Source organism: Humulus lupulus, chromosome 8 (genome assembly GCF_963169125.1).
Source record: "Humulus lupulus chromosome 8, drHumLupu1.1, whole genome shotgun sequence".
Lineage (NCBI taxonomy): Eukaryota > Viridiplantae > Streptophyta > Magnoliopsida > Rosales > Cannabaceae > Humulus > Humulus lupulus.
This window is the reverse complement of record NC_084800.1, coordinates 63,215,645-63,229,476: the sequence shown is the minus strand read 5'-3', so window position 1 is coordinate 63,229,476 and position 13,832 is coordinate 63,215,645. Positions and strand designations below refer to the sequence as shown.

At 33.4% G+C, this 13,832-nt stretch overlaps 1 protein-coding gene across 1 annotated transcript; it reads left to right on the top strand.

Annotated features, from left to right (window-relative positions):
• The first annotated feature begins 3,767 nt into the window (after window positions 1–3,767).
• LOC133797516 (large ribosomal subunit protein mL43) lies at window positions 3,768–5,633 on the top strand. Its single transcript, XM_062235437.1, has 4 exons — window positions 3,768–4,045; window positions 4,294–4,373; window positions 4,959–5,065; window positions 5,180–5,633. The coding sequence occupies exons 2-4, from the start codon at window positions 4,294–4,296 to the stop codon at window positions 5,350–5,352; spliced, it is 360 nt and encodes a 119-aa protein (XP_062091421.1). The 5' UTR covers window positions 3,768–4,045; the 3' UTR covers window positions 5,353–5,633.
• Window positions 5,634–13,832: the final 8,199 nt, after the last annotated feature.

Genomic DNA, 13,832 nt, shown 5'->3' with positions numbered 1-13,832 from the left:
CTACAAATTGAAAAGTAAAGTCAAGTAGGGATATTTTTATCAATACACTTTTTATTTCATTCTATTCTCATACTAAACCAAATAAAATAATTTTGATATTAATATTCATTCAAAAAATAAACCAAACATCATAATATAATTCTCATTGTTTACGACGATCTACAACTAATCTAATCAATGGCACAAACTTGACTTCTAAGTGTATAACAATCTAACATGTAAGAACAATTCATACGTTAGTTAAAAAAAATAGCACTATACCACTATGAAACTTGAGGCTTAAACTTTCTCTCTATATAATTACTCGTTCTTTCTTTGTAATTAATGTAAAACATTCTCTAAAGAATTCCTAGAGCATTTACTATAATTTATTGCACTTCTAACTTCCTTATCGAAGATCAATTGATAGGTTTCAAAGTAGCACCGACCTCCCTTAGGATTTTTGTCCCACAAGAGAAGCAACTGCGCCTGCTCAAGTTCAAATTCAAACCTACCTTGAAAGTGAAGTTTAAGGTTCAAGCTCAAAATTTGACCTTGTCCTCTTCCACAACACCAAGTCAAAATTTTACGTCAACAATATTTATCACTAAAAAATTATCATTAAATAAATTATTTAACATGAAATAATATGTTTTTATGAATATACAAAACATTGATTTAGTTCGAATGTTATAAATAAAGTTAGTATTAATATTAGAAAATTTCAAGTGGTGAGAAATGATGGTCTCACCAAACATGACTAACTTTTAAAGATTGATTATAATTGTTGTTGTCGTGTTCGGCTAAATACAATGACACGCTAAACTAAATAGGTCAGGTAACTAATTTTTTTTTAGTATTTTCTCAATTCACTTAAAATATGCACACTTAGGCCGAACTTAAACATAGGTGGACTAGGCCTGCGTTTAGAGTCCCAAATAAAAAGGCTTCATATTTTGAAAAATGTAGTTTTTTTTTAATTTATATAATACACCTAATTTTACCAAAAAATTACATTTTTATGAACTAATAAAGTTTGTTTTTCAATTTTACGTTTTTTAAGAAATTTTTACGATTTTACTTGTTTTTCTTATTTTGTGATATTTTTTAGTTGTTTTGGTTTATATATAATTGTTTTTATATTGTTGTCCGTATTTTCACCAAGTGATACATGCCAATCATTATAGGATAATTAAGTTTCACGAAAGATAATGAAACCCTACTGAGCTCGCCTAGAGCTCCTCGGAGGGCAAGCCTATCAATCTTGTTCGTGCACCGCCTTCGGAGAAGGATGTCCTCGAGGAGTTACACCTCGAGGAATACAGTTATGATGCCTTCCCTGTCCTCTATGCTCCAGTTCTCCGAGCTTGCGAGAACCATCCTCTGGGCCTGGAGTGTAGTGTCATGTGTCAAGCGCAGATACCTTGGACCACAAGCAGCTATCTGACATGTTACTGTTACCCAAGTTGTGGTATCGAGTCCGTATGAGAGACAAGATGGATGTCTCACGACGCCGTCTGACATGGGAAAATGTGCAGTTACCCCCTGACACTGTCAAGACGTGTTACCCTAAAATAATGTGGGTTGTATCCTCGTAAGTGGGCCCGAGGAGATACGCCCAACCCCACCAACTCCATAATAAGTGGAATGTATATTTATTAGCTTTAAACCCCTATTAAGTGAATTAATTGCCCTAAACCATCTATAAATAGGGCTAGTTCACACTTTGTAAATGATCTAGGATTGAATCCCCACTTTTGTATTCAGATCACTGCAAATAAGCTGCTTGAACTCCATAGAAGCTTGAGACCCCCAAGCTTCCCAAATCCTAATGCAAGTGACTCGTGGACTATGGTTAATTAATAACCCGAACCACGTAAAATCCATGTGTTCTTCTTGCATTTTCTTTAAGCTTGATTTAATTAGTTGATAGCGAAAAAGGCAGTCAACACATATTGTTTTTTAGTTGTTTATGTTTCTGTATAGTTATTTTGTTGTTGTGTTGATGATTAATTGATGTTTAGTTGTTTTCAGATATGTTTTGATTTTTTTTAAACATGTTTGTATGCAGTGAGTTGACTTCTAGTTGTTGTCTAATCGTTATTTTTTAGTTGTTTTTGAACTTGTTAGTATGCAGTGAGTTAATGTCTAATTGTTGTCCAATCATTATTTTTTAGCTTTTTTACACTGGATTTTTGTAAATAAAAAATTTTGTGTTGACCCTGATTTTGGTCAACTGACACGGAGTCAAAATTGCTTGATGTGGACAGAAATGTTGAGATGAGAATAATGACAAAAACAATAAAACACACAGGAGTTTATAGTGGTTCGGCCCCAGAATCTGGTAATAACCTACGTCCACTTGAGTTGTTATTGATATAATATTTCCAAGGAGTGATCAAAGAACTAGGGTTCAATGAGTTTCACCAACCTCTCAAGAACAAAACAATATATCAAATATGATAGCTCTAATACACTCGTAAAACTCTAATCTCAGATAATTAGAAAGCCAAAAAGAACTCCCTTCCCTTGAGCTATCTTTATCTATTTATAGGCTCAAGGAAGATTACATTAATTTGTTACAAATATTCTTTCCTAAATGATCGGATACTCGGGAAATCATGGAAGATAATTTCAGATATGATTATAACTGCATAAGATTTTCTCCAAATATAGCGAGTATATGACTAGGCTGGTTGTATATAAAGATTGAGCGTTGCGCCATAGACATCTCTCTGGTTGATGGTCGAACAAGACTCCTGCCAAATGTCAGCCACGTGTATTAAACATTTGCCATGTCATCCATGCCTGTTTTTTGGATAACATTTTGAAAATAAATATTTTTAAAAACCTAAGGTAGTGTTTTAAAAAATAAAACCAAAGACCATAAAAAAGTAAAAAAAAAAACGAAAAATATATTTATGAAAAAAATATTTTTTTTTCTCTACAAAAAAGTTGCAAAGTTTTACAAAAATACCAAAATTTTCCCTAGACTCTAGTGCTAGTGATGTATACAGTGCGCAGAATTGGCGGGGAGTGCTCCCCCTGTCCCTGTCTCCATTTATGTTTTTAATCCCTGTCTTTGCCCCATCCCAGCTTATTCCCCATCGGGGGCGGGGTGGGGTATCCCTTATTGGGGCGGGGAGGGGTATCCCTTATTGGGGCGGGGAATCCCTACGGGTAACCCATATATTTAAAAAAAGTTAAAATTAAAATCGTAAATTATGTGTAAATTAAAATATTGCACAATATTTATTATTTAAAATATTAAATATTATCCTAAATGAAATTTAAAATATAAAAAAGTTCCTAATATACTATAATAACATATAAAGAAAGATATAAAATATTACAAAAATATATAAAAATTTAAACGGGACCCGTTGCAGCGGGAAGTGCTATCCCCGCCCCTACCCGATTTAACATTCGAGGATTGAAAATTATCTTCGTTCCCATTCCGTTTCTTATTTAGACGGGGATTCCCCATCCCATTAGAAACGAGTCCTTACGGGAAAAGGTGCATCACTAAGTGCTACACTCCGGTGCTCACGAGCCATCCCTATGGACACTAATATAAATTAAGTAAATAATATCAACTAATGAATACATTTTTTTTAACACCGTCTTCATATTTTCTATTTGAATTGAGTGTTCAACATTTCTAAGTTAATAGAAATCATATATATTTCTCATTGTCTCTTTTAAAAAAGTTTTATTAGTGAGTTCAAATGTGTAATCATGTGCTTGCACGCACACGATAACTTAAAACCCTAACCCTTTGGCCCTTTTTAGTTTCTTTCTTTCTGGATCGCCTCTGTTACTGTTAATATTATTTCGGATTCTCACTCTCACTGTCGCAACCCTCAGTCCCTCACCGCACCACCGCGCAACACTCTTTCTCCGTTCGCTCCTTTTGTTGTCGCACATCTCACGGTCCCATTGCTTTGTGCTTCCTCTCTCCATCTATCTGTTAGTCGCGGACCGCCTTGTCAAGAGAGAGCTCTACGATTGAAAATCCAGGAGAAGCTTCTTCTGGTTTTCATTTCTAAAGTTTCCTGTAAAAAAGGTAATCAATGTGTTTGATGGAATTTAACAAATCAGTGATGTTTTAGGGTTTAGATATTGGGGGATTTCTTTTAGAGTTTTGAAATTTGTGTTCTGGGATATAGTGAAAAAACGTGTTAAGCTTATTTGTGGATTTTGTTTTGATACAAATGGGATTTTGGGTTTCAATTCTTTTAATGAAATTGTATCGCGATTATTTCTGGGTTTGGAGTTTTGATTACATGTATGTATTATTACTTCACGTTTCAGATGGCTCAGAGAGGTGTTTGGCAACTTAAAAAACTGATAGTTAATTATTGTGACTGGGGAGGCAGTAGCAGGGGCATCAGGTATTTTTCTTTTTCAAGTTGTTACGAATCGGGCTGTTTATTAAGACTCACGATACATTGTTCACATCTATAAATTTTAAGTTTCACTAAATTTCACATGCTATTTATTACTTATGATAAATTTCAAGTTGTGAGATGAAAAAGAGAGTTCATGAAGGTGAAAAGCTTAATCAATCTCGAATTGGGAATTATTTTTGGAATACGTAGGTTTATGAAAATAAGCTTTTTATCGTGGATTTGGAATCCTTAATTAGGATCATTAGTAAATTACATTACACTACTATGCCACTTGAGGTTTAGGCTGGCTCATGTGGTTGTCTGGTGGGTGACTGATATGGGTTCAAATTCTCGTAACTGTTGTATTATTAAAAAAATTACGTTACCATTGCTGTCTTTTTAGACTTGTTAATTCACTAGTCTGGAGTTTGAGCATTTGAGTACTTGTGCTTTGTTGTTGTAGCGTGAGCACGACATTCCTTGTTCCAACTACCAGTTTTCCTTGTAGTTCCCACTCTTGGATATGTGTGTGAAAGGGTAAATTTTAGCGCTTAAGCTTTTGCTTATATGATATTGTGAATATTTTAGGGCGTTTATGGAGTCCCAACTACCAGCGTTTAAAGAAAAGAATCCTCAGTTGGAGGTAGTTACTGAGCTCATTCGTGGTCAGCATCCACATTTGAAGGGGTTCTACAGTGAGTCTTCTTCTTCTTCTTTCTCTCTCTCACACACACAAACATGAAACATGTGTTTTGCAATAAAGAAGCCCTTCAATGTTTTAATGAAGGATTCTTCTGTTAATTTCACAGAGAACAAAAGAGAACGGGTGGTATGTGTGAGAAATATGGATTCAGATGAGGTTCACCAATGTGCAACAAAACTAAGAAATTCATTGGGAAGAAAGGTGGTGAAACTGAAGACTAGGCATATAACCAAGCACCCTAGTGTACAAGGTACATGGACTACAGAGGTGAGATTTTGAGGTGAAGCATCAAAGTGAAAGAGCTTATTTTGGATTTGTTGTATCAATAATGTTGAACCTGTGCAGATGTTTGAGGTATTGAGTTTTGCTGTGCAATTAGACACAATCAAGACACTCACTGCATGCTATTAATCTGCAATGTTTTTCATTTGCAAAATATGTGTTACTGATATCAGAAATATATTTGCACGCAAATGACACTAATAGTGATGTATAGTTAATGTAAGGTAAAACCTCAACTTCAATCGTAGTACATATGCGGCTTTGGGGGATGACGATCATACGAGCGATGTCTTTATTTGTTTCCTGCCTCTGAATTAAAAACTCAAGTACAGACTTGAGCTGAGTTTCCAGGGTTTAAGGGTCTACTGTTTTCAGCAATTAACTATTTTGCCCCTAATTTTTTACTCACTTACTCAATTTTATCTTATTCAAATTTTATTTTTATTCAAATAGGACGATTAATTGTATTCATCTTGGACCATTTCTAACTAGTAATGCAAATACTGTATCAAATTTGGCATAAAAAGAATAAAAAATAATATATTTGATACTGTGTATATATATATATGTATATGCAAATTATTAAACAAAAAGAGAGAATCTATAATAAACGTTCATTTAATATTTATTAAAAATATATAAAAAAAAACTTAAATCTTATATAAAAAATCTAATTAATAATTAATATTAATAAATAAATGGGATATAAAAAAAAATATTTAATGGCAAAACCATAAATAAAAAAAGATAAGTCATTTATTGTAATGCCAAATTGGACAAATGTCATATTTTGTTCAAAATTTGGTAGTTTACTCTATCATTAGATAAATATTAAAAAAAAATGTTAAAATATTTTATGCATCACTAATTTGGCACCTTGCGGAAAACAAAAATAGTAATAGTAATAGAATAGTAATGGTAATAAGAATGGAAAACAAAAATAGTAATAGCAATAGTAATGGTAATGGTAATAAGAATGGAATTGAATTTGAATTCTTTTGTTTGGAAGGGACATTGTAATCAATAAGCCAATAAGGATTACAGAATGAAATTATATTATTTTGACAAATAATATAATTTTTTAGAAATTAAACAAATAAAGAATATATATTATACATAAATATTTTGTAGAAAGAATTATAATAAAATATCATTAATACTTTAAAAATGCACTTAACTGGATGGAATTTTTTATTTTATTTTATTAAAAATTCATAAAATCTAATTTTATATTAAATTTAAATTTTAGTAAGATATATATTTCAATTTTAATAGTTTGTAATTGATGTTATATTTTAAATATATAAAATATTAAGATGGCTACTAAATTAAAGATGTATGTTTAAAATAATTAAATATTATATTTTTGTATAATAAACACTTTTTTTACTACAAATTTATAAAAAGTATTTTATTTAGTTTAAATTAATTTTATTTTAGAATTATATAGAATCCAATTTGAAAAAAAAAATCGACCGCACCACAATTTGTGGTTCATAACCTTTCGTGGTAGTTGCGGTTTGTATTTTTGTCAAACCGCGCAGTGCGATGTAGTTTGCTGTTTTAAATTTTATAAATGTGTTTCAAACTGTACCACATTACATCACTATATATATTTTTTTCAATTTTATTATATTTAAACTTAAATACATATATGTTTATAGGGAGCGACTACAACGCATCCTTTTTTTGCCACATCGATGCAACATTTTTCTATTTCGGCACCTGAATAGTTATAATATAATTTTTTTTATATGATGGTGTACATTATAGCTATCTAGAACATTCTAAAATTTTTTAAGAAATTTTGAATAAATTATGGTACCGAAACAGGGTCTAAACTGTCTGTTGCACGCGTGCTTGTTTTTTTGTGTACCCGTGTAAAATTTGACCGTTTGAACTCTCTTTTCGGCTTCGTAAACTATTCAGAATTTCTTGAAAATTTGCACGATATTCTAAATACCTACAATGTACACTCTCATGTAAAATTTTTTGGGATTATATCTATGTAGGTGCCGAAAATAGAAAAAGATGCACCTGTGTTGCAAAAATATGTGATGCGTTGTAGTCGTTCCCTATATTTATATAGTATAATATACACAATATCTAGAAAATTATTATGTTTCATAGGATGTTAATACATATTCTACTTCAACATAAATATATTCCTCCTTAATCAAAACCTTTACTTCTATATTACATTTTTTCTTTGTTATTAGTTTGTTATATTTTTATTGTTTTGCTAAAAATTTATTAGTTTGTTGTATATTTATTGTATTGTTAAACACTCTTTAGTTATGAGATTTATTATGAATCTTTATTAATTATAACGTTTAGTTGTTAAATTATTTGACGATAGGTATAAACCGTTCACACCGCACCACATCGTATTTTTTTGGTGTGGTTTATGCGGTTTGATGTCTATGCGGTGTGGTTTGCAGTTTGGAAAATTGCTCAAATTACATATGCGGTGCGGTCCAATAAATCAACAAAAAATCGCACCGCGAACACCCGTAAATAATATAAATGATGGAATATAATTGATTTTCCACCCAATTTTGAGTGTAATAATAATTCCATCAAAATGTGTAATAAGATTTTCAGTGAAAAATTCTTTCCTATTTGATTTTACCAACCAAACAATAAAATGGAATTCCATTCCATTAATTTTGTTGACGATGTTTTTCGTCAATTGAAAATAAGAGCAGTTAAACTTAATAAATAAATTAAGAAGAAAAGAAGAACATAGATTTTTTACATAGTTTAGTAGTTAAATCTACCTAGTCCATGAGTCACTTTTATTTATTTGTCTGTGTCAAAATCTGAAAGCAATTTCAGAGAATTTTGAGTACCAGAATTGAGCGTCCCTTTTACAAGTGAACAATCTAAGTATATATACACTGAGTTTAGATATTCTTTTCCACATTTTTAGGAAAGTTAAAACAATATACATTTTAAATTTGAAATATGTTGAATATATTAAAAATGAGGCTGCCTTAACTAATAAATAAACAACTCCACAAATATAGGTCTAAATTACTCAAACGAAACTGCCTGATATCTTTTGAAAATATGCTTTTGAGCCTAGACCATAATTTTCGACCTGACACCTAAAATGTTGTCCAAGCTGTCGGCTATCAATCTTTCGAAGTTAACCTCTGACCACGGTCTAAACCTTATATTAGTGTAAGAAGACTTATTATTGAGTCAAAAAGTATATGCAAAAGTGAGGGAAACAGGGGACCAGATCAGCTTAAATAAAGGCTGAGTAAGGTCCAAGTCAATGATAACCATCCTAACTAAAAAGAAACAGAATTGGTTAAAACCAAGAAAGCTAACAAACCAAGCCTAACTAATTAACCATAAAACCAACACTAATAGACCCCCTCAAGATGAAATGTACAAGTTTTTAACTTTCATCTTGGATATTAAGTCTTTAAAATGAGCCGAAAATAAAGGTTTGGTGAGCAAGTCAGCTAAATTGTTCTTTGTAGGGACATGAATGAGTTTGATGCAGCCTTCTTGAATTTTTTCGCGGACCATGTGACAGTCTATGTCGATGTGCTTTGTTCTCTCATGAAAAACAGGATTTTCTGATATATGGATTGCAGCGGTACTGTCACAATATAAGATAGCTGGATTGTTGTGAATGACTTGGAAGTCTTTGAGTAAGGCAATCAACCATGTTACTTCACAAGTAGCATTGGCCATAGCACGGTACTCAGCTTCAGCGGAAGAGCGGGACACAATGGTTTGCTTTTTGGACTTCCATGAAATGAGAGATTGGCCAAGGAATATGCAGTAGCCTGAAACTGAGCGACGAGTATCAAGACAAGATCCCCAATCGGCATCTGAAAAAATTTTAAGACTGAAATCTGAAGTATAATTAGATTGAGCATGAGCACTTAAGTGGGGTGTGGAAGAAGAGTGAAAAAAAAGGCCTTGGCCCGAGGTACCCTTTAAGTATTGAAGGATACGATGGGCAACTTGCATGTGAGACATTCTAGGAGAAGATAAAAATTGACTTAAATGATTCACAGCAAAAGAGATGTCAGGACGAGTTATGGTTAAGTAAATTAATTTACCAATAAGTCGTCTAAAAGCTGTAGGATCAGATAAGAGAGGACCTTCATCCTTACTGAGTTTAGTATTTGGCTCCATAGGAGTGGAGGAAACTTTGGTGCCCATATAACCTGTGTCATTTAAGAGCTGCAAAATAAAAGGGCGCTGAGATACAGAAATACCACTATTTGAGCGCCCGATTTCTAGTCCCAAAAAGAAACGTAAAGGACCAAGGTCCTTTAACTGAAAAACTGAGTTTAGTTGTTGTTTAAATAAGGAAACAACAGAGTCATTGTTAGAAGCAATAACTATATCATCAACATAAATTAATATAGCAATGAAGGTGTTATAAGTACTCTTGATGAACAAAGAGTTGTCAGAATATGATTGTTTAAAGCCATTTGAAATAAGATATGTGCTGAGTTTTGTGTACCATTGTCTTGAGGCTTGTTTTAAGCCATATAGACTCTTGGTTAATTTACAAACAACATTGTTTGGTAGAGGTATTTTGGGTTGATAACCCTTTGGTAGTTTCATGTAGACATTTTCATTTAAGTCTCCATGAAGGAAGGCATTGTTAATGTCTAACTGAGATAATGACCAATTTTTTATTGCAGCAAGAGCAAGTATGAGGGTATTAAATTTTGCAACAGGGGCAAATGTGTCATTGTAATCAATACCTTGTTTTTGGGTGTAGCCTTTGGCCACTAATCTAGCTTTATACTTGTCAATGGAGCCATTGGCTTGATATTTTACTTTGTATATCCACTTGATGCCTATTGTGTGATATCCAGGAGGAAGAGAAACTATTGTCCATGTGTTGTTATCTTCTAAAGCCTTGAGTTCTGCAGCCATCGCTTGCTGCCATTCAGGTATGACAGAGGCAAGTTTGTAGCTAGTGGGCTCCATAATAGTATTGGCAGCAAGAATGGCAGCCCGAAAAGATTCATTAAGCCTATCATAAGACAAAAAATCATGTAAGGGATGCGCAGTAGAGGTAGTTAGATTACAAACATAATCATCAAGATATTTTGGGCGTGATAGAACACGTCCAGAAGTAGACGAATGAGGAATAGGTGATGAAATATGAGAATCTTGTTGCTGATGTGAATCTTCAGATTGAGAAGAAATCAACTGTAAAGAAGAGTTAGTCCCTGCATTGGGCAACATGGATTGAGAGAACAAAGAATCAATGTTATGATGAGATAGATTATTTTTAAATGGAAAAATATGCTCATGAAAAATTACATCCCGAGAATGAAAAATCTGATGGCTTTCTATGTCAAGAAGAGTATATGATTTCATTCCGGGAGGGTAACCAATGAAGATGCAAGGTTTGGACCTTGGAGAAAATTTATGTCGTTTACTATCTAAAGTAGAGGCAAAGGCAAGGCAGCCAAACACACGAAGATGATCATAACAAGGAAGTTTATTATGAAGTAATTCAAATGATGTTTTCTTTTTGAGAAGCATAGAAGGGGTTCTATTGATAAGATAAATTGCTGTATTGATAATATATGACCAATAAGTAAGAGATAACTGAGATTGAAATAAAAGAGCACGTGCAACATTTAAAATGTGTTGATGTTTTCTTTCAACAACAGAGTTTTGTTGAGGTCTTTTGACACATGAGTGATAATGAACAATGCCTTTAGATGCATAAAATGTAGAAAGATTAAATTCTTTTGCATTATCAGTCCAAATACCTTTAATAGAAGCCGAAAATTGAGTGGCAACAAGGTTAAAAAATTGAGGTATAATGGTTTGAACTTCAGATTTAGTCTTAAGCATGTAAACACTCTTTTGTATTACAAACTACTTGTAAACACTTTAAAAGGCTCATGAGCAGTTTATTTATTTAATGAAATGTATCCTTTCCTTTTTACTGGTTTTTCACCTTAACCTGAAGTATATCTTGTGTGGTCATCAACAATAGTCAGAAAATATTTGTACCCTTCTAAACTCATGATATGGAATGCACCCCAAATGTCTAAGTGAATTAAATCAAAAGGAGAGGCAGCCATATTATTTTGAGGATTGAAAGGTAATCTTTTTTGTTTAGCAAGATGACAAATTGAACACACTGGAGAAGCATCTGAAAATTGTAAATTTTTATTGATAGTTTTTGAAACTTGTACAAAAGGATGACCAAGGCGAAAATGCCATTGGTTCAAATTATTACATGTGGTGTTCAAAGTATTATTATGACTAGAATTAAGTACAGCAGTAGGTATATGTGAAAGAGAAGAATTGGTAGAACCCGGATGCAATAAGGACTGATCTTGCTGAATGAAGAATAAGTTGCCTATTTTCTTAGCAATCCCAATCTTTGAAGTCAGCTGAGGACCCTGAAGAAAACAATCATTATGATCAAAGAGAATAGTGTTAGGACTGTTGTGAAGATAAGCAGATACAGAAAAAAGATTGAACCGAAATTCAGGGATGTAAAGAACATCAGTTAATAATATGTCTTTGTTTACACGAACAGTACCAGATTTATGTATAAAAATCTTATGGCCATTAGGTAAAGTAACATATTTATCAAGAATGTTATTGGTAAAAGAGATAAAAAAATTGATAGAGTGGCAAACATGATGTGTGGCACCACTATCTACTATCCAAAAAAAAGAAGGAAAAGATACAATTTTACCAGTGATATTGGATACTTGAGGAAGAGTATCACTTGGGGAAGAGGTATGATGCAGCTGTTGACTTAACAGAGAAATAAGTTGCTGGCTGAGTTCCAATTGAGATGGTGGAATTATGGGTGCACTTGGTGAAGAAGTGGAGACAGAAACTTGATTAGTCTTCACAGAATCAGATTTACGTCTATCACCATAACCCGGGGGAAATCCATGAAGGAAAAAACATTTCTCCTTGAGGTGCCCTGGTTTGAGACAATGAGAACAGGTGGGACGCATTTTCTTGGTGCGAGAGATAGAAGGTGGAACAGATGGAGGGACAGCAGCAATGAATGTGGTGTTGTGAGATGGCCGAAGTCTTCTTTGATTTTCTTCTTGAATGATCATGGAAAACACTTTTGAAAGAGAGGGGAATGGATCTATCAATAATATTTGGGCTCTTACAGCATGAAAAGATTCATTCAAACTAGTGAGAAATTGAAGAACATGTTCTTGGTTAAGAAAATCAAGAGTATCAGCAGAAGCAGCACAAGTACATGGAAGTCTAGGACGTACATCAGTAATCTCATCCCATATAGCTTTGAGTTTGGTGAAGTAGGAACTTATAGAGTCATCACCTTGATGAAGGCTGATGAGAGAGGTTCGAAGATCAAAGATCTTAGGTCCATTGCCTTGATCAAACCTGTTGTTTAGTACATTCCACATAGCCGCAGCACTGTCCAAGAATAGAATGCTACTTTTGATGTCAGGGGAAACAGAGTGAAGTATCCAAGACATTACCATGTGGTTGCAGCGAAGCCATTGATTGAGAAGAGGATCATCTTCAGTTGGTTGAGGGAGAGAACCATTGAGGAAAGGGAGCTTGTACTTAGCCCGAATGGAAATCTTGAAATCACTTCTCCATTGTTGAAAATTCTAGTCGGTGAGGGGAGGAGAGGCAAGAACAAGTGCCGGGTGATCTCCTGTGCTCAAGAAGTAGGGACTACTACCATCTTCATGGGCAGGTCGATCAAGAACAGAGAAAGAATAAAAACGGTTCGAGGCATGGATGGGAGAACTCGGAACCCTAGAAATTGGGGGTTCTTGAGGAGGAGCATCAGGATTCGGAAGAGAAGAATCAGTAGCAGTCGTTGAGGGCTCCGGAAGAGGAGGAACGGGGCTTGTACTTCGACGACCTATAGCTCTTGTTCGTGCCATGGAAACAAAGGAAAAAAATTAGATGGTCACTGATACCATATTAGTGTAAGAAGACTTATTATTGAGTCAAAAAGTATATGCAAAAGTGAGGGAAACAGGGGACCAAATCAGCTTAAATAAAGGCTGAGTAAGGTCCAAGTCAATGATAACCATCCTAACTAAAAAGAAACAGAATTGGTTAAAACCAAGAAAGCTAACAAACCAAGCCTAACTAATTAACCATAAACTGAACTCTAATATCTTACGAGTCAATTATCCATTTTCGAGCCAAAATGACTACGTGACTTTAATATTAATAATAATATATATATATATTTGATCCTAACTCGATTATTTTCCGATCCTATATTTCGAGGTAATTTTAATTCGTCTCAAATTTGGGGTATAATACATTTCCTTTCCATTCCCTCAAACTAAATACTACCTTAGAAATGATCTTACTTTGAAAAGTTATTCTCATATATTTTACTTTTCTATGCTTGTGCTCTCTAATAGTATTGTAACACCAAATTTTTAGTTTCAATTTTGTATTTAATTGTGAATTAATTTGGAAGTTACAACTCTTATTATTGGATT